Genomic DNA, 20305 nt, shown 5'->3' with positions numbered 1-20305 from the left:
TACAAATGAGAGAGTAGGTTTTGGTTAGCACATGGTTCAGGGTCATGTAGCTCCTGTGTGCAGTAGTAGGGAGAAAGGAGGCAGCTGACTCCATCTGCCATGCTTTTAACCACTAGGGTGTTCCACGTCCCAGGGGACATGAGACTCACTGATGTGAAAGGGCTGTGACATTTTTGGAAAAGACAGGAGTTTCATGGAAATAACAGAAGTTGTCCATTGTGGGATACGGACCAGAGGAAGATGCTGCATGGAGTGTTGGAACCTGGCAGTGATTTCCTAGGGCAAGCTCAGCTCATTCATTTAGTAAATGAGGAAAGGGAGATTCAGAAAGGTTTTGTGACTTGTCCAAAATTTAACAGCGGGAGAAAGGAATAAAGGTCAGGTCCCTGGAAGCCCCCTTTCCAGCGTGGACAACTGGAGGCCAAACTTTGATGCGGTGCTATGGAGGTCTGAGCTCTTCGTCGGCTTATGTTTGTTTTTTCAAACAATTTTAAACGTACAAATCAATGACATTAAGTGTATTCAGTGTTGTGCAGTCATTACCATTATCCATTTCCTTGTCATCAGCCCAAACAGAAATTGTCCATTAAACAATTACTCGCTATTCTTTCTCCTCATTCTATTCGCTCCTCATTCTATTCGCTCCTCATTCTATTCTCATTCTATTCATAAATCTACTTGCTGTAGTGCCTCATATACGTGGAGTCATGTGTGTGTCCTGTTGTGTCTGGCTTTTTTCACTTAACATGTTTTCAAGATTCACGCATATTGTGTCATGTATCAAGACTTCATTTTTTTTGCCCCATTTTTTTCTATTGTGGTCAAATACATATAATATTTGGGCTTCCCTCGTGGCTCAGTGGTAAAGATCTGCTTGCCAATGGAGAAGATGCCAGTTCGATATCTGAGTCGGGAAGATCCCCTGGAGAAGGAAATAGCAACCCAGTCCAGTATTCTTGCCTGGGAAATTCCATGGACAGAGAGACTGGTGGGCTACAGTCCATGGGGTTACGAGTCAGACATGACTTAGCGACTAAACAGTAACAACATATAATATTTACCATCTTAACCATTTTAAGTGGGCAGTTTAGTGGATTAAGTACATTCATAATATTGTACAACTGTTACCACCATCCACAAGCAGAACTTTTTTCATGTTACAAAATTAAAATCCTGTTTGTATTAAATAGGAACACCCCTTCGCTTATCCCCCCGGCCCCTGGCAACTACCATTCTACTTTTGGTCTCTATGATTTTGATGCATCTAGGTACCTCAGATAAATTGAATTCTGCAGCATCTGTCTTTTTGTGACTGACATTTCAATTAGCATAATGTCCTTAAGGTTCATCCATATTATATCATATGTCAGAATTTCCATCCTCTTAAAGTCAGACAAATATTCTGTTGTATGTATAATATAAGCTACATTTGTATTTATGCATTCATCTGTTGATAGACATTTGGGCTGGTTCCACCTTTTGGCTGTTGTGAATAACCCTGCTAAGAATATGGGTGTACAAATATCTCTTTCAGACACTGCTTTCAGTAATTTTGGGGATATAACCAGAAATGAAATTACTGGATCATATGGTAATTCTTTTTTTTTTTTTTTTAGTTTTCGCGGTCCTGCCGTATTGTTTTCCAGTGTGGCTGCATCACTTTATGTTTCCACCAACCGCACACAAGGGTCCAATTTCTCCACATCCTCAACAACATTTTATACTTCCTTCCTTTCTTCAAGGATGAGATCTATTCTAATGTATGCATAACCACATTTTTAAAATTCCATTCATCAGTTGATGAACATTGGGTTGTTTCCACCCTTTCGCCTGTTGTAAACAACGCTGCTGTGAACATTCACGTGCAGGTATTTGAGTCCCGGCTTTGGATATTTTTGTCTAAGTGGAATTGCTGGATCATAAGGTAATTTTATAGGGCTTCCCTTGTGGCTCAGCTGGTAAAGAATCTGCCCACAATGTGGGAGACCTGGGTTCGATACCTGGGTTAGGAAGATCCCCTGGCGAAGGGAAAGACTACCCAAGGTAAAATTTATAAATATAAGTTCTTGAGAAATTTGTAGACTTTTGAAGGAGATCAGTGCTCTGTAAGTTAGCTCTGAGGATCCTAGCCTTTTGAACAGATATCCCTAGGTAGATGGATGGATGGGTGGATGAGTGAATGGGTAGGGGTGGGGCGGTGGGGCTCCTCTCGCTCCGGCATCACACCGCTGCCCTCCCCCCAACTTCCTTGCTTTCCGGAAAGCAGTTGTCTGAGCCTCTAACACCGGGGTCAAACGGCTGAAATGAAGCTGACCCCCGCGTCCAGTTGGGTTTGCCCCGGGGAGCGACGTTTGAGTCGCTCCTAGTGTGTCCTGCGAGGGCGGTGTGGGCAGAAGGGGAGGCTCCTCCCGGTTCTTTGAAATCTCGCCGGCTCATCAGCCCGACCGCCCACTCTGGCGGTGGCTCCGGGGCAGACCAGGTGAGCGGCCGAGCCCCGGGGACTGCAGGGTGGGTACCTCGAAGTCGGCGCTGAGCCCGGCTCCCAGCGCCGCCGCCCTTGTTCCCGCCCCGGGCGGTCGTTCCGGAGCCTGAGCCCAGGGAACGCGCGCTCCCTGCGGCGTGTCCTCGCCTCCAGCTTCAACTCTGCGTCCTCGACACTCCGGCCCGGGGGCGACTCCCGGGTCCCCAGCCGCGCGCTGGCCTGGGCGCCCCGACGTGGCCCCGCCTGGAGCCCGGACCTCCCAGCCTCGGTGTCTCCCGGAGCCTCCCGGACCCGGAGGAGCACGCCTCCCAGAGCCAGCCACCCGGGCCCTGGGCGCCCCGCGGCCCCCGGGGCGGGGACTGCGAGTGCGGGGCGGAGGTGGCCTCGCCGCGGAGCCGCGGTCCTCTGATCTGCGGCGGCGAGAGAGCAACTCCTGCCTAACCCAGCCAGGAGAAAGCCCCGAGCAGGGACCGTGCTCTTCCTGCTGGCTTCTGGGAGCAGCGGCTCGTGCCCTCCCATCCGGGCTAAAGAGCCCAGGACCTCACCTGCCTGGCTGGGGATTCGGGGATGAATCAGGTACAGAGCGCGCCCTCTGGAGCGATGCTCCAAGGATTCCAGGCTGCCCTGGCCGCCGGGGAGCGGGGGCTTTTGAGTGGGAAGGGGGCTTTCCAAGAGACTCACACTCGTGCTCACGCTGCTGTCCTTAGGTGTAGCCTCTGAGGCTCCGGAGGACAAAGGTGCGAGCCAGAGACGGCTTACCAGCAGGGGCTGCGAAGGGAGGCTTCCGGAGATGGGAGGGGTCTGCCCGGGGGTTGGGGAGGTGGGGGCGAGCGCTAAACGCTGGGGCTCCAGAGGACACCAGGTGACAGTGGGGTTCCTCTCGGGGAGATGGGGATGAAGGAGAAAGAAAAGATCGCTGGATAATTTCTCCCCAAATCCCAAAGCTCCTAACACCCGGTCTCCCCAAGAAGTTTTTAATGCTCTTTGTTTTAAAAACGTGACTCTGAGTCTTCCAGGTAGCAAGCTTGCAGGGCCTTTTCCAGAGGTGCCCTGTCTCAGAGACACACAGGGCCCGCCAGGGACAAGGACTGTCCCACCCTGACTGGGTCCTTCCTGCCTGGGTGGCAAGCCTGACATCCTCTGCCGTTTAGGCTCTGGATTCTGCTTCTTACATCTGACGGGGGCAAAGGGCAGGGCCTGGGAGGGGTAGAACTGATGCTCAAAAGAGGGAAAAACTATCTGAGGAAAATAGAGGGGAAGAATTGGGGGAGAGATGGAACTGGGGCCAAGCCTCCCTAGGGTACAGAGGCACTTTAGTTCTACCCCCAAAGGTAGGCTCCAGGCATGTCACCTGGAACTCTCCTGGGGATCCTTGGAGTCTTCCTTGTGTCTCCCTGTCCCAGGAATCTCAGACTCTCACATTTCCCCTCCCTCTCCGGATTTCCTGCCCTCCACGGAGCTCTGCAGACACCAGCCTTCTTATTCTATCCCAGCAACCTCGTCTGGTGCTTGCAGACTGTGGGACGGACTGGGTCTGCAGGGAAAGTGCAGGGGACATGGGGACTCTGGCTCACTCTTGGTTCTCTGTTCCCATGGGTGCAGCAGACAACCCCTCCTGATATCCCAGCTCCAGCATCTGGGTCAGGTGGACCCTCCTCTTCCTTGCAGATGACCGAGGAGGCTTGGGTCCTCGCTAGTAATTCCTTGCAGTCCTAGGGTGTAAAACCCTCCCTCTCCACGGAGCTCAGCTTTACAGACATTATTGAGCTCTTGCCTGGAGGATGTCTAAACTCTTTATCTGAAGACACACAACCATCCCAGGAAGGACTTTGCTCCGGTGTCCCCTTTCTAAGTCACTCAGTGATTAGGCTGGGAATTCACCCTGCAGCCCCTGTCTGGGGATGGGCCTTGGTAAATGCTGTGTGTGGCTTCTAGGGTCTCAGCTGCCTTGGATGTAGGAATAGGAAACCCAGTGAGGAGAGGGACAGGCAGCTGATATATAGGCTCTGTGATTTTAGAGCAGTGTTTTGCCAGAAGGAAGGAGGCCAGCTCATGGAGAGCAGTCAGGTTTGTCTCAAAGCCTTGCTTCTTCAATGGGATTCACAACAATTTCTTTTAAGCCACAGAATGGGACAATTTCACAAGGATATAGTTCAGGCTGTTGAGACAAGGAAAGGATTTTGGAGCAGATCACTTTGGTTCTCTTCAGCCTCCCCACACTTCTTACTTTGGCCCCTGAGAAAAAGTGCGACATTCAGAATCTTCAGTGGAATGGAAATAAACTGAGTTGGTGCCTGTTTGTCTTTATAGCAATCTAACCTTCCCTAAATGAGTGGGTATGTGGTTTGGATTCCTTTGTTTTCTTCCCCTGGTTCCTTTACTTCTATTCCAACCCAGTGTTCACTCTGGGCAGGTGGCTAATGGGCCAGTTTAGGTTACATGATGGTTTTAAATTTGGCCTGGTTTGTGTGTAATGTCTTTTGTGTGCCGATTGTGTGTAATGTCTTTCAAAGGCTTAGGATGAAGCTTGGATTCTGGACCCCATGGATGTTTGCACGGACGCACTGACTCATGAAGGAAAAGCTGAGTTTCAGCAGAAAAGGGAGACCTCAGCCTAGCAACATCACCCCAGAGGAATTCCCAAGAGTGTGGCTCAAGGCTTCAACCAGCCAGATGGAGATCACCATGGGGGTCATGGATGAGAAAGCCACCAATACGTCAACCAGCTATTTCCCTCTGCTTGACCCCCTCGGAGCCCAAGCTGCTTCTTTCCCCTTCAACTTCAGCTATGGTGACTATGATATGCCCTTGGATGAAGATGAGGATGTGACCAATTCCCGGACCTTTTTTGCCGCCAGGATTGTCATTGGCATGGCGCTGGTGGGTATTATGCTGGTCTGTGGTATCGGCAACTTCATCTTCATCGCTGCGCTGGCCCGCTACAAGAAGCTACGCAGCCTCACCAATCTGCTCATCGCCAACCTGGCCGTCTCTGATTTCCTGGTGGCCATCGTCTGCTGCCCCTTCGAGATGGACTACTACGTGGCGCGCCAGCTCTCCTGGGAGCACGGCCACGTGCTGTGCGCCTCCGTCAACTATCTGCGCACAGTCTCTCTCTACGTCTCCACCAACGCCCTGCTGGCCATCGCCATCGACCGGTGAGTGGGGGTGGGGACAGCCAAGGAAGGGCAGCTGTGACTGATGAGAGGCATCTGTGTTCACCAGAACTGTGGATGCATGGAGGGGCCAAAGGTGGCCCATTTCTTGAAAGCGAGAATTCTAGTTTTCTAGCTGTAAGGAGTCAGGAAGTAGTAGAGGCCCCTAGAGTTGGGTAACCAGAAGGCTGCTGATCTCTCCACTATGGACTTGCTGCTAGGTGTTGTATCTGTCCAAGGCCTAGAGGCAGACAGCCACCAGGTGGTGTGGAGGGAGAAGTTTAAGTTGCAGGCAGTTACCTCCTGAGTCAACTTGGTAATCTTAAAGGAGGTTTCTATCTCATCAAGACCTACTGTACTAAACATGACACCCTACTAATACCAGTTGACTTTTTAATAGTTATTATTATTTTAAACTTTTTAATTTTATATTGGGCTATAGTAGATTAGGGCTTCCCTGGTGGCTCAGATGGAAAGAATCTGCCTGCAATGTGGGAGACCTGGGTTTGATCACTGGGTTAGGAAGATCCCCTAGAGAAGGGCATGGCAACCCACTCCAGTATTCTTGCCTGGAGAATTCCATGGACAGAGGAGCCTGGCTACAATCTATAGGGTCACACAGAGTCCAGCACGACTGAGTGACTAACACTACTACTACAACTATAGTAGATTAACAGTGTTAACACTGGTTGATTTTAAAGGAGGTTGAGGAATTTGTTTTGAAAAAACAAACAAAACAAGTCAAAACAACATATGCTTACTTATTCTGTTTTTGTTGCAATAATCAGTTTGCTCCTTTTCATACATTAGCGTGCAACAGTACAGAAGAGCTGATTCTAGTGAAGATAAGTAAAATCAGTAAGAACAGCCTATGCCAGTCTTATATCTTCAGGCTTTTCATTTAGTATAATCACCTGTGCTAATGGGTCAGAGCGGTTTTTGTGCCCTCGGGACAGTCTTTGAAGGCTCCTCTGCCCAAAGTTGAACTCTTGTTACAAAACACCTTGCAGTGTAGAGACAGTTACCCTGAGGGTCTGACTGGGCCTATGTGTACTTGGATCTGAATAGTCTGTCTCTCCCTCTTAACCCAGAGGGCCTGAAGCACAGTTGCTCTCTGTGTCCCATGGCCCAAAGGCTCTGGTTGCATCTGGCCCACTCCTTGCAATCAGGACATCCCGGGATTGAGAGGGGATTGAGAAGGAGCCTGGCATGTCAGAGGGTTGGCACATTAATCAGCCCTTGGTCTGTCATCTGTAGAAGGTGTTCAGAAGTGTCATCCCTAAAGAAGGCTTGGCTGAGGTCCTCAGCGTGAGCCATGGAGCCCCATGGTGTTCTGTCCACCCATGAACAGACCCTGGGTGAATATGTGGAAGGAGCAGGAGGGGGACAGTCAAGCAGAGTACCTGCCTCCCAAGTCCTCCTCACAGCTGTTGAGGAAGATCTCCAGGGACCTTGTCTCTGAACTTTTCTGAAAGTGGAAGCTGCCCTGTCTCTTTTAGCACAAGAGCAGGACAAAACATACGAGGTCGTTTCCTGAAGTTTTGCTCTAGCAGGACATCTTTTCAGTGGCTGGGTGCTCCTAGCCACTGCGGTAGGTAGGTAGATGCCTGCTGTGGGGTGGGCCCCTGCTGCCTGCGTGAGACCCATTTTACCAGGGAGGGTCCTATTGGTAGAAAGGGGTAACACTGAAAGAAGAAGCACTTCAAGGGGAATGGAAGCCAGGGTAAAATCAGGACATCAGGCTATTCTGAACATGTAAGAAAATATTGTCTATTATTATGGCAATCAACTCACCTCCATTTACCAAACTCTTTCAAATTCTTATTCAACTTTTGTATGAAACTCAGCTTGTCTGAAATATTGCAGGCATTTCTCTTATAGTAGGGGTTTTAATTGGGAGCATGTTTTGCATCCTGGGGACTGCTCTTGTTTAGAGTAGCGTTGTGATTGGAAACTTGAACCCAGACACTGGAGGAAACGGTGTTGCCTGCACAGGACCATCCAGTGGCCTTGGCCAACTGACTGACTGCTCCAACACCTTAAGTTCATTTAGTGATGATTGTGATCTTTGTTTCAAATTATTTATATTTTTATGTGTTTTTCACATGTCAAATTTCAGTTTCATGAATAGATTCCTGTTTGGCCTCATGTGTTCAGGATTTGATCAGTGATTTTCAGGTTTGATTTTGTTGTTGGGAACTAGTTTTTATCTTGATATAACAAATATGCCCACAGTTATGAAAATATCTTTAATTTTATAAATTTCTGTAGGAATGGTATGAGCAGTTGGTCTGTTGTTCAGTCACGTCCGACTCTTTGTGACCCCATGGGCTCTAGCCTGCCAGGCTCCTCTGTCCAAGGAATTCTCCAGGAAAGAATACTGGAGTGGGTTGCCATTTCCTTCTCCAGGGGATCTTCCCAAAACAGGGATCCAACCAGGCTCTCCCACATTGCAGGCAGATTCTTTACCATCTGAGTCACCAGAGAATCCCAAGCAGTTAGTCTGCCTGGGTTTAAACTCCTACTGCACTGTCTGTTGGCTTCAGGGTTTTGTTACTTGACCCCTCTCTGCTTTAGTTTTCTCATGTAGAATATGAGAATGATAAGAAAACTTAATGTATTGGATTGCTTTAAAGATAACATGAAATAACACATATAATTCTTTAGAACAATGCTTAAAGCAGAGTAAGGACTAAATAAACAGCGGATGTTATCATATGTAAATTACCCTTTAAAGGAACAGTAATAACAAAACTGGATAAACTATGACTATTTCTGATTGGCTAGCCTCTTTGCTTTCATCACAGTGGTTGTTTTATGATTTGATTAAAGAAATAATACTACAAAGTTTCTAAGAAATACAGCTCTCAAGTTATAGTAGAACAAAACTATTTATCTCCTACCTGTTCTCTGTCTCTACTATTGGTTCCAAGGTTCTCCCAGGCATCTAACCTGGCAAATCCCTTTTGTCCTTGCTGCTTTCTCCCTTTCTCCACCATTCATTTTATTCCCAGGGCCTGACAGTACCCCCCACCCACAACCCCCGCTCCCACTTCCCACTTTTCCAGCATGGGCTGAACTCTCACAGTCTTCTCTTGGTCTTCCTGCCACCTCTGTTTTTCAGCTCTGCCCCTCTGCCAACCCTACTCTCTCACAATCCATTCTAAACATTCATTCATTCACTCATTTGTTCATTGAAACAATGCATTTTTATAGAGAGCCTCTGATGTGACAACTATTACAAACACTGGTGAAATGATGGTGAATAAGCAAAAAATTCCTTGCACTCATGAAGCTTGATGGAGAGAGATCAGCCAGGCAAGCAAAGAAGGAAGGTAATTTCAGAACATCAGAAATACTCTGAGTAAAAGCAAAAATACACATACCCTATAATGAAAAAGAATCCAAAAAACAAGTACATGTAGGCATAACTGAATCACTTTGCTATACACCTGAACCTAACGCAACATTATAAATTAAGTGTTCTTCAATAAGACAGACAGACACGCAAGCAAACACTGAGAGTGACGGAGCATGGGAGATGCTCTAGGTGGGAGTCAGGAAAAGTATCTCAGAAGAGATATTGAAACAGATCTCTGAATGATGGAGGCAAAAAAAACTGGCCTTGTAAAGACTGGGAAAGAGTATTCCAGACCCAAGGTGCAAAGGCCTCAAGATGGGAGCAAAATTGAAGGTTGTAGGAATAGTGAGAAGGGCCCTGTAGACTGAGGGAAGAAAGCAAGACTACAGCCAAATTAATCTTCTGCCTCATACACCCCTCCCTCTCTTGCTTGAAAGACCTCTAACACCACCATTGTCTACAGAACACAGCTGGAATCTTTTCATCTGCTTTTCCAGTGTCTTATTGAGCTCCAGACCGCCTGCCAGTCTCATGCTGGGTAAACACATTGATGTCCTGTTTTCCAAAAACAGGTTGCAATTTTGTTTGAGAATGGTCACCATGGCCTATTACATTTCTGTTCATCCACAGCTAGGTACTTGTCGAGGGTAAAGTTTTATTAAGATTCTAAGTACCCAGAGTTCACAGTCAGCAAAAGGTTATGAAAGAAGTAAGACATGATCCCTATTCTTGGGAAGCTTGTCATCCAGGGTGCAGGGAGGGGTGAGAACTAACATGGAAGAGTTAGAGAGGAAGTAAAGTGTCAGTTTGAAATGAAATTTAGAAAAGGGGAAGATCATCCAATACCGGAAGAGTCAAAGGAGGCCTCATGCAGGAGACAGATTTTTAACTTGGCTTCAACCAGTGACTATCAGTAAAGAAGAAGAAAGGATTTCTAACAGGGTAGAATGGTGTTTGCAAAAGCTGAGAGGTGAGAATGCTTGAGGTGAGAGTGAGATCCAGGGAGGACAAGAGGTGTGGGGACAGAGCAAAGAATGCAAGAGAGTAGAGCTCAGAAAGAACAGAAGCCTGCTCTAAAAAGTAAACAAATGGGACCTAGTTAAACTTAAAAGCTTTTGTACAAAGGAGGAAACCATAAGCAAGGTGACAAGACAATCCTCAGAGTGGGAGAGAATAGCAAATGAAACAACTGACAAATAGCTAATCTCCAAAATATGCAAGCATATGAAGCTCAATACCAGAAAAGCAAACAGAACCCAAAAGCAAGCAGAAGATTTGGACATTTCTCCAAAGAAGGCATACAGATGGCTAAGAAACATGTGAAAAGATGCTCAACATCGCTCCTTCTTAGAGAAAGGCAAATCAAAACTACAATGAGGTATCATCTCACACCCATCAGAATGGCCCTCATCAAAAAGTTTACAAACAATAAATGTTGGAGAGGGTGTGGAGAAAAAGGAACCCTCTTACACTGTTGGTGGGAGTGCAAATTGAAACAGCCACTGTAAAGAACAGACTGGAGATTCCTTAAAATGCTAGGAATAAAACTACCATACAACCTAACACTCCCACCACTGGGCATATACCCTGAGGAAACCATAACTGAAGAATACACATGTACCTCTATGTTCATTGCAACACTATTTACAATAGCTAGGACATGGAATCACTCTAGATGTCCACTGACAGATGAATGGATAAAGAAATTATACATATACACAATGGAATATTGCTCAGCTATTAAAAGGAATGCATTTGAATCAGTTCTAATGAGGTGAATGAACCTAGAGCCTATTATAGAGTGTGAAGAAGGTCAGAAAGAGAAAGACAAATACTGTATATTAATTCATATATATGGAATCTAGAAGGATGGTACTGACGAACCTATCTACAGGGCAGCAGTGGAGATGCAGACATAGAGAACAGACTTTCAGACACAGTGTGGGAGAGAGAAGGTGGGATGATTTGAGAGAGTAACATTGAAACATTATACATTACCATATGTAAAGTAGAGAGCCAGTGGGAATTTGTTGTATGATACAGGGAACCCAAAGCTGGTGCTCTGGGACAACCTAGAGGGGTGGGATGGGGAGGGAAGTGGGAAGGAAGTTTAAGAAGGAGGAGACGTGTGTATACCTATGGCTGATTCATGTTGACATATGACAGAAGCCATCACAATATTGTAAAGTAATTATCCTCCAATTAAAAATAAAATAAAATTTTAAAATAAAATTTTGCGCTATAGGATCACAAAATCTGGGCACAGGGAGTTAGACCTGGGGGTAGCAGGGAACTGAGAAAAACCCTCAGAGCACCCTGTCCCCTAGGTCTGGGTTTCCTCTTTGATGGCCGCACAATCCTTGGGGATCTCAGGCACATAGGGCACTGAAGTCCCTTCTTTTACCTGGAATCTAGGGGAAGCTGACCAGTCAGCCTGCCTATTGGCCGCTCTTCTCTACTGTCTGGATGAGGCAACTAAGGCAGGAGGAACAGCACTCAGCCTTAGGAAGCACAAATACTTCCTGGTGAGCTTTTTGGTTGCTTAAGGAGCAGGTTGTGCATTAGCTGCCCATCCCATGAGCCACCTAGTAGCCACTGTCATCACCATTTACCATGATGAGATCTGGGGCTGAGTCCTGGGGACAGAAAAGGAGCTCCAAGCCTTTTTGCTTAGTCACACAACCCACTGCCATCACACAGCTAGTGGCTGGACATTTCTTTGTCTGGCAGCCTTCATTCTTTGTTCTCTGGGAAATACTGACTGTAAGTGTATCTGAACCTGAGCCATTGTAGTGTTAGACACACTGGTCAAGCCAATGGCATACTCCTAAGCAAAGAAAAGTAGTTGCCAACTATCTAACTCTACGTTGGAACATCTATAGGTAGAAACTGACTATGATGAAAAGAAGAGAGAGGCTGCTAGGATTTCAGGAGGGAAGGATGAAGGGTTGCTTGTTCTGGTTGGAAATGGAAAGAACAAATGGAGTACTGGAGAACGCACTGGATTTGGAACAAGATACGATGGATCTGCATCATCACTATCAGTTCAGTTCAGTCTCTCAGTCATGTCTGACTCTTTGCGACCCCATGAACCGCAGCACGCCAGGCCTCCCTGTCCATCACCAACTCCTGGAGTTCACCTAAGCCCATGTCCATTGAGTCGGTGATACCATCCAACCATCTCATCCTCTGTCATCCCCTTCTCCTCCTGCCCTCAATCTTTCCCAGCACAGGGTCTTTTCAAATGTGTCAGCTCTTCGCATCAGGTGGCCAAAGTACTAGAGTTTCAGCTTCAGCATCAGTCCTTCCAGTGAATATTCAGGACTGATTTCCTTTAGGATGGATTGGTTGGATCTCCTTGCAGTCCAAGGGACTCTCAAGAGTCTTCTCCAACACCACACTTCAAAAGCATCAATTCTTTGGCGCTCAGCTTTCTTTATAGTCCAACTCTCACATCCATACACAACCACTGGAAAAACCGTAGCCTTGACTAGACAGGCCTTTGTTGACAAAGTAATGCCTCTGCTTTTTAATATGCTATCTAGGTTGGTCATAACTTTCCTTCCAAGGAGTAAGTGTCTTTTAATTTCATGGCTGCAATCACTATCTACAGTGATTTTGGAGCTCAGAAAAATAAAGTCAGCCACTGCTTCCCCCTCTATTTGCCATGAAGTGATGGGACCAGATGCCATGATCTTAGTTTTCTGAATGTTGAGCTTTAAGTCAACTTTTTCACTCTCCTCTTTCACCTTCATCAAGAGGCTCTTTAGTTCTTCTTCACTTTCTGCCATCAGGGTGGTGTCATCTGCATATCTGAGGTTATTGATATTTCTCCTGGCAATCTTGATTCCAGCCTGTGCTTCCTCCAGCCCAGAGTTTCTTATGATGTACTCTGCATATAAGTTAAATAAGCAGGGTGACAATATACAGCCTAGTTCTGTCAACTACTAGCTGCATGGCTTTTGACAGTTATTTAACTTCTTCACATCTCAGTTTGCTCATCTGTAAGATGGGCATCTTTGCTTCCTTAGCAATAGGGTTGGGGTTATCTAATGAGAAAGTAGATTTGAAAACGCTCTGTAAATTGTAAGCTGCTTTACGAACTTTAGCAAGTATTACTAATAATATGCCTCCTTGGTGGCTCATGTAGTAAAGAATCTGCCAGCAATGCAGGAGACCTGGGTTCAATCCCTGGGTTGGGTTGATCCCCTGGAGAAGGGAATGGAAACCCACTCCAGTGTTCTTGCCTGGAGAATCCCATGGACAGAGGGGCCTGGTGGGCTACAGTCCATGGGGTCACAAAGAGTCAGACACGACTGAGTGACTATTACTTACTAATAATGGAGTTCGGAGTGTAGCATAGCCAAGGCTGGTGGCTATCCTTGAAACAGTTTTCTGCAATTTGCTTATTGGTAAATGTATTTGGAAGGCCTCTTGCACACCTCCTGGTGCTAACCTTGGGAATGGAGGTGGGGTGATGTCAGGATGAACTGATGGACAGTCACAGACTACCCTGAAGATTAGTGTTGATGCAAAGATGAATAAATCCAATAAAGTAGATCCAATAAAATAGAGCCAAGTAGCAGAGAACTTGCAAATGCAGGATTTACAAGTAACAGGTGAAAACAAATTGCTTGCTATACAAAATAGCTCTGAAAAATACATTTTAGGATAATAAAAATTTCTTGCATATTAACAGTTTATTGTTTATATGCAGTGTCACTTTGGAGCCTCATAGTATCTCTGTGAGTTTGGAAAGGCAGTTGATATTCCCATGTCACAGATAAGGAAATTGAGTCCACAGGGCTAAGAAAATGACAAATTCATATAATAAGTCTGTGGCAAAGCTGGGATTAGATTCTTAATATTCTCATTCCTGGATCAGTATTCTCTCCTACATGGTCATTGAAAAAACACTCTGAGTTTGAAACAGCATAAAAACTTAGGAAATTACTAGTGGGAAAAGAAGGAATAGAATTGTATAGTGTAAGTTCAGATAGCAAGCAAGTATGAATACAGAAACACTCTTTGACAGAGTAATCAGCAGAACACGGTGGGGTAGATAAGAGAGAGAGATGATGAGAACAGAAGCTCTAAACTCTTAGTTTTTGATATGACTCAGAGCAGATTGGATGCCCTCCTACGGCAGGAGTGACATGGTCTTCAGGGAGGTCCACTGCATGCATTGGCAAAGGCACTGCCAACACGCTGCAGGCATTCCCATTTCACCCTCAGCATCCAGCCTGGGAGACTGGTGACTACCAGGGTTTGTTGTTGGTGGTAGAACCTGTCAAGCAGTCAGCTGGGTGGCCAGGGTGAACCCAACCCATCCAACTTCATCTAACATCTGGAAGAGAGCAGAAGTCTTGTGCCAGTGAACTCTCCAAATGACACTCAGTCGGGTTGGTTGTCTGTGTTCTGGGATGGACAGAAACAGCAGAAATATGATATGGAAAAAAAAAAAATGAACCACTTCTTCCAATCAGAATCCCAAGTAAGATGACCTTAAGGGGATCAGTTGCAAAGAAAACAGAATTGTTTAGCTTTCTTCAGGCCCCTGTCATGTTTGCCTTGGTTTTACCAAGAATAAGCTGTGGACGTGTGAGGATATGTTTATTTCCAGTGTTGATTAGTCATTCCCTCCCACTTCACTTTCCATCTTTCTCCTTCTCCTGCTTCTACCCCCTGCCAGACAGAATGTCTTCCAGGAAATCAGAGCTGTCTGCCTAAGTGTGTGCACTCTCTCTGGGAAGGATGCTTTCATACTGCACGAATGACTCACATCCCCCAGAAAATGCTCTCTCTTCTTTCCTGGATGACTGTGGTAACAGCAGTGTGGTTTAGGGGGAAAGGACAAAAGCAATATCTTTTAATGTCTGTTGCTTTGTGGTTCAAAAAACATGTTCATGTGTATTCTCAATTGATTTTCACATCAACCATGTGAGATAGGGTTAAATGTTTTCTATTGAGAATACTATGGTATATGACCTTAAGAAAGTCCGTCATTTCACACTAAGCTGCATTTTCCAGCCTGAAAAATAAGATAAATGGTCACATGGTTTTCTTTCACCTTTGCATGTAGAGCAATGTTTTTAATGTATTTAAAAGTATTGAATGAAAGTAAAACCTTGCCCACTATTTCTATCAGAAAGGGCAAATTCTCCCAACAAGTCCTTGGAATTTTCAAGTCCTATTAACTCTAAACTGTGGGGTAATTAGAGTGAATTTCCCTGAAAACAGCATGGACCTGGAATAGTGCCAGGCTAGAAACCAATAGGAGATGTTATTATTACTTTTAATAATAATAGTTGCCATTTATTGAGTATATGCCATGTTTAAAACTGTGCCAGAAATTGTGTATGTAATGGCACGTTTAATCTTTAAAAAACAAACAAGCAAAAACTTTTGCAGATAAGGAAGTTGAGATTCAGAGAGATTAAATATAAGTTGCCTGGCCTGGGCATATATCTGGAGAAAATGCTAATTCAAAAAGATATATGCAGCCCTATGTTCATAGCCATACTATTTGTAATAGACAAGACATGGACCTAAATGGCCATCGACAGCTGAATGGACAAAGATGTGGTACATATATACAATGGAATATTACTTAGCCATAAACAATGAAATAATGTCACTTTCAGCAACAAGGATGGACCTAGAAGTTATCATACTCAGTGAAGTAAGCCAGAAAGAGAAAGATAAATATCATTAGGTATCCCTTGTATGTGGAATCTAAGAAGTGAAGTGAAGTGAAGTGGCTCAGTCGTGTCCGACTCTTTGTGACTCCATGGACTGTAGCCTACCAGGCTCCTCTGTCCATGGAATTTTCCAGGTGAGAATATTGGAGTGGATTGCCATAAAACATGACCTAAATGAACTTATCTATGAAACAGAAGAGACTCATAGATATACAGAACAGACTTGTTTTTGCCAAGGGGCAAGGGGTGGGGATTGGAGCAGGGATAGATTACCAGTTTGGGATTAGCAGATGCAAACTATTATATATAGAATGGCTAAACAGCAAGGTCCTACTGTATAGCACAGGGATGTATATTTGCTATACAGCAGAAATTAACATTGTAAAACAGGTGTCCTTCAATTAAAAATAACTTGCCTGAGGTTGCACAGCTAGTAAGATGTGGGGCTGGAGCTGGCATGCAAGTCTGCCCTTCCTGGAAGTCCACATACCATAGGTGCCATTTGATTGTGCCTCAATGTTGCAAAAATAATATCCTCCAGCACTTCCTTACTACGTGTTGATACCAACTGTGTCCTTATCCTAGATATCTGGCCATTGTCCACCCGCTGAGACCCCGGATGAAGTATCAAACAGCCACCGGCTTGATTGCCTTGGTGTGGGTGGTGTCCATCCTCATTGCCATCCCATCAGCCTACTTCACCACGGAAACAGTCCTCATCATTGTCAAGAGCCAGAAGAAGATTTTCTGCGGCCAGATCTGGCCAGTAGACCAGCAGATCTACTACAAGTCCTACTTCCTCTTCATCTTTGGCATCGAGTTCGTGGGCCCAGTGGTCACCATGACCCTATGCTATGCCAGGATCTCCCGAGAGCTCTGGTTCAAGGCCGTCCCTGGTTTCCAGACGGAGCAGATCCGGAAGCGACTGCGCTGTCGCCGGAAGACGGTCCTGGTGCTCATGTGCATCCTCACTGCGTACGTGCTGTGCTGGGCGCCCTTCTACGGCTTCGCCATCGTGCGGGACTTCTTCCCCACAGTGTTTGTGAAGGAGAAACACTATCTCACGGCCTTCTATGTGGTCGAGTGCATTGCCATGAGCAACAGCATGATCAACACCGTGTGCTTTGTGACTGTCAAGAATAACACCATCAAGTACTTCAAGAAGATTATGCTACTCCACTGGAAGGCTTCTTACAACGGCAGTAAGTCCAGTGGGGATCTTGACCTCAAAACCACGGGGGTGCCTGCCACAGAAGAGGTGGACTGCATCAGGCTGAAATAACTCCAGAACAGGACCTTTGGGCCCCTGACAATGTGCTTAAGCCCACACTATCAACCAAGAACTCTAGGTCTGCCACAGGGCAAAAGAAATGGACAAATATGTCAGTGCTGTGTTCCGGGAGCTCAGAATCTCTAAAACTGGTGTGACTACTCCACTACCAGTGGCTGACATTCAATGAACATCTAATTTGTGCAAAGTGTAGGCACTGGTGAAATCTATATCAGTTGACTATATTTGACTGGCATAAAGAAATAGGGATTAAACCAAAAAACAAACAAACAAAAAAGAGACATAGTGTGGAATGATGGGTTTTCCAGAAGGGAGCCTGAGTAGTCACCTACAACCGTGGTATATATGTTTGTAGGGTGAGCTTCTCTCTGGATCATCTCAGCTACTCATCAGATACTGCGATAACCTATCTCTGGGATTGTTCTTAGGCTTGAGTTCATTCCTAACACTTGCTGGCCTGGGGCAAGAATACAAAGCAGGTTCCTGGCTCTTTCTGCAATCTTCCCTTCTATGCCTGGTTCTGACTCTCACCCTGGGCACCCAGGAAAGAAAGAAACATACAAATAGGTGGTGGTGATGGTGGTGGTGGTGGTGGTGGGGGCAACAGTGAGATTCAGAGACTACAGGCTTATTGAGGGCTTGTCCCTCTCTTTAATCCACCTCCTTTGTTTGGTGTTTTGGCTTTGGAAATTTGGAAGCAGAAGATATGACCCAGGCTTGGATCTATCACCTGTATGGGCCTGGGTAAGGCCTCTCGGAGGCAATGAAGGTGATATAATACCTGTGACAGCTACCAGTGCAGTGACCATGAAGAACCAATGAGATAATAGGAAAAACTCTTTGAACCGTGCAAGTAATCAAGAGTAGACTAATAGCTATGTGTAGCGCCCTGGAAAGGAAAAGCGTGTCATCTTAGCTTATATATCTAGAATCCTCACCATCTCTCCCTTTCATATTGTTTGTGTGAATTATTCCTTTACCCCTGTTAGCAGTTCTATATATGCATTATGTTCCTAATAACAGATTGGTACAATAAGGCATTGAAATTTGGTGGCAGAATTGTGAAAGGAAATGGTAGATAGGTCTCCAGTGAGAAAACGAGCTCAAGGTTTTAGAAACTTCAGAATCAGAGCATTTTTGTGATTGATCATGGAAGTATCAGTCATGCCTGTTTCTAGCCATGTGAATCTGGGGGATGTGATACTTGTTTCTCTGTCTGGTTTCATCTCATGGGGGTGGATAGATGTGGAATGGACTTATCTTCTTATTAAATAATTCTAGAGCAGCACATCTATTGACATAATGCTATTTAAGTGATGTATGTATGGTGTTTCCCCCTCCAAATATAGTCAACTCTTTAGTTTTGGTGGCAAAGTTGTTGTTGTTGTTTTTAAATAGTTACTATATTTGCCTGGAAGACATATTTCTAAAACCTCTTTGTTTCCTTTTATTCATCATCCAGCAGATTTACCCTCTGGTTTAACTAGAATACTCTCAGAGAATGAAAACTAATTAAAATATTAGCCTGAAGCCAATCTGCTTTGGAAGGCAATTCTATCGCATTCTAAAACTAGGAAAGTTTAATTTTTGAACTGAAAAATAATAAAATGACATAATTTGTTGTCCTTATGTTCATCTTTTCCATTAGGAATGTTAAACATGAGTTGACTCTATTAAATGGGAGCTTTTTACATGTTACAATCGAACCTGTTCCTGATTTTCAGCCCAAAATATCAAATTTTCACTTGTTTGCCTGTCTGTAATATTTCTAGATATTATGTCTGTTTGTTATTGTACAATGAATGAAAATGTTATTATCAAGTGTCTCTCCCTATATATAATTATTAACCATAGTATTCCTGTAATTTTCTCCCTCCCCCATTCTTTTCCCGGTTACACTGTGATGGTTTTCTGAGTGAACACTGAATAGATGCTGATTCCATGATCATATGACTTCTGAGAACAATGCGATTTCATGTTCTTCTTGCCTGTGAACTTCTCTCCATCCTAAAGAGATTTAGCTGGTTTATATTTTTCTCCTATAAATTTACTTTGGTAAATCCATAGCACCTGAGTGCCAAGACTGGAAATCAGAGGACCACTTTATACTGGTTACATAAATCTTTGAACAGGGTCAATGTCCACACATGGAAAGTGAGCCAGGAGATTAACTTAGTGTACTACATCTCTTTCAGATTAGCGGCTGAGTCACTGAACTGAGCAGTGGTCTGTCCAGCTAATGGCTTCTCTAAAAACTGGTAGAAAATCCAACAAGATGGCACTGTCCTTGTGTATTGCTTTTCTATTTTCTAAATAGTTTCAGTATGCAAAGAGATATGCACATTGTCCCACACAGAAGAATAAAAACATGATTTTATAAAATCAAACCATCTCCTTAACCAAAGTAAAAGAGGAGGGCAGGTTTAGAGTAAAACTTTGAGAGGTTTTACCTAATGAGTATACATTTAAAGAATAATTTCTTAAAGACATTATGAAATGGCAGTCAGCATAGCAAGCCCTGAAGCGTGAAACAAGTTCCATGCTCAATGTGGAAAAGAATGTTCAAGAAATTGTAAGATTGCCAGAAAATTATAAACACACGTCCTGTTTCTTGAAAAATATGATTAATTTTGGAATGTGTCCACAAAGAATGAATCCAGTTCTCCTTCCTAGAGTGTAAGAATATCAAATTCCAATGATTTATTTTGCAGGTAATGAAACTGAAATCCAGAGAGGGGAAGAAAAGTTCAATATCACACAGCTGGTAACTGTAAGAGCCAGGGTTAGACCCCAAAGCTCCTGAAGCCCAGTCCAGAGTTTTTCTACCATAGCATTCATGAATGTAGGGAGCATCAGTCTTGGAAAGAGAAGGATCCTTTCCAAGAACCCTTGAGAGGACTGTTCATCTCCAGCTTGACCTTCTCTAGAGACCCTTAAAGAGTTTAACAGAGACATTCCTGGTTCCTTTGCAAGCCAAGTTTAACTCATGCTACCCCTGGGAACTTTCAGCACAGACATGGAGATCAGGAGGTTTTAGGGAAGAACTCCTAAAAATGTTTATAGCCATTCTTTCTTTAAATGCTTAGTTGGGGATCCCTAGGAATATAAAAGAAAGTTATAAGGCCCCTGTCCCTGAGAATAGCTGCCTTGCCCTAGAAAAGCAGAGAAAAATGATAAAGAAGACTGCCTTAGTCTGGTGCCCAGATGAAGGGCAAGCCTATGTGTTCAGTGGCATCAGAAGTGAAAATGAGAGGTAAAGAGACTGTGGACAAGGTCAGACTTGAACAGGACAAGTGGGGTGTAGAAAAGCAGAAG

At 44.8% G+C, this 20305-nt stretch overlaps 1 protein-coding gene across 3 annotated transcripts in view; it reads left to right on the top strand.

Annotated features, from left to right (window-relative positions):
• Positions 1 to 18943, top strand: part of PROKR1 (prokineticin receptor 1) — a 33701-nt gene extending 14758 nt beyond the window's left edge. The window contains exons 2-4 of one of the 3 annotated variants that reach the window (XM_069582966.1): positions 1617 to 1868; positions 4996 to 5640; positions 16285 to 18934. In XM_069582966.1, coding sequence (XP_069439067.1) covers positions 5054 to 5640; positions 16285 to 16981 — 1284 coding nt within the window. In that variant the 5' untranslated portion in view covers positions 1617 to 1868; positions 4996 to 5053 and the 3' untranslated portion in view covers positions 16982 to 18934. Of the gene's footprint in view, positions 1 to 1616; positions 1925 to 2607; positions 3059 to 4995; positions 5641 to 16284 lie in introns of those variants that run through there. The other 2 variants (XM_069582969.1, XM_069582968.1) reach the window with 2 other exon arrangements.
• The last annotated feature ends 1362 nt before the right edge of the window (positions 18944 to 20305 follow it).

Source organism: Ovis canadensis, chromosome 3 (genome assembly GCF_042477335.2).
Source record: "Ovis canadensis isolate MfBH-ARS-UI-01 breed Bighorn chromosome 3, ARS-UI_OviCan_v2, whole genome shotgun sequence".
Taxonomy (NCBI): domain Eukaryota; kingdom Metazoa; phylum Chordata; class Mammalia; order Artiodactyla; family Bovidae; genus Ovis; species Ovis canadensis.
This window is presented reverse-complemented; position numbering and strand designations above follow the sequence as displayed.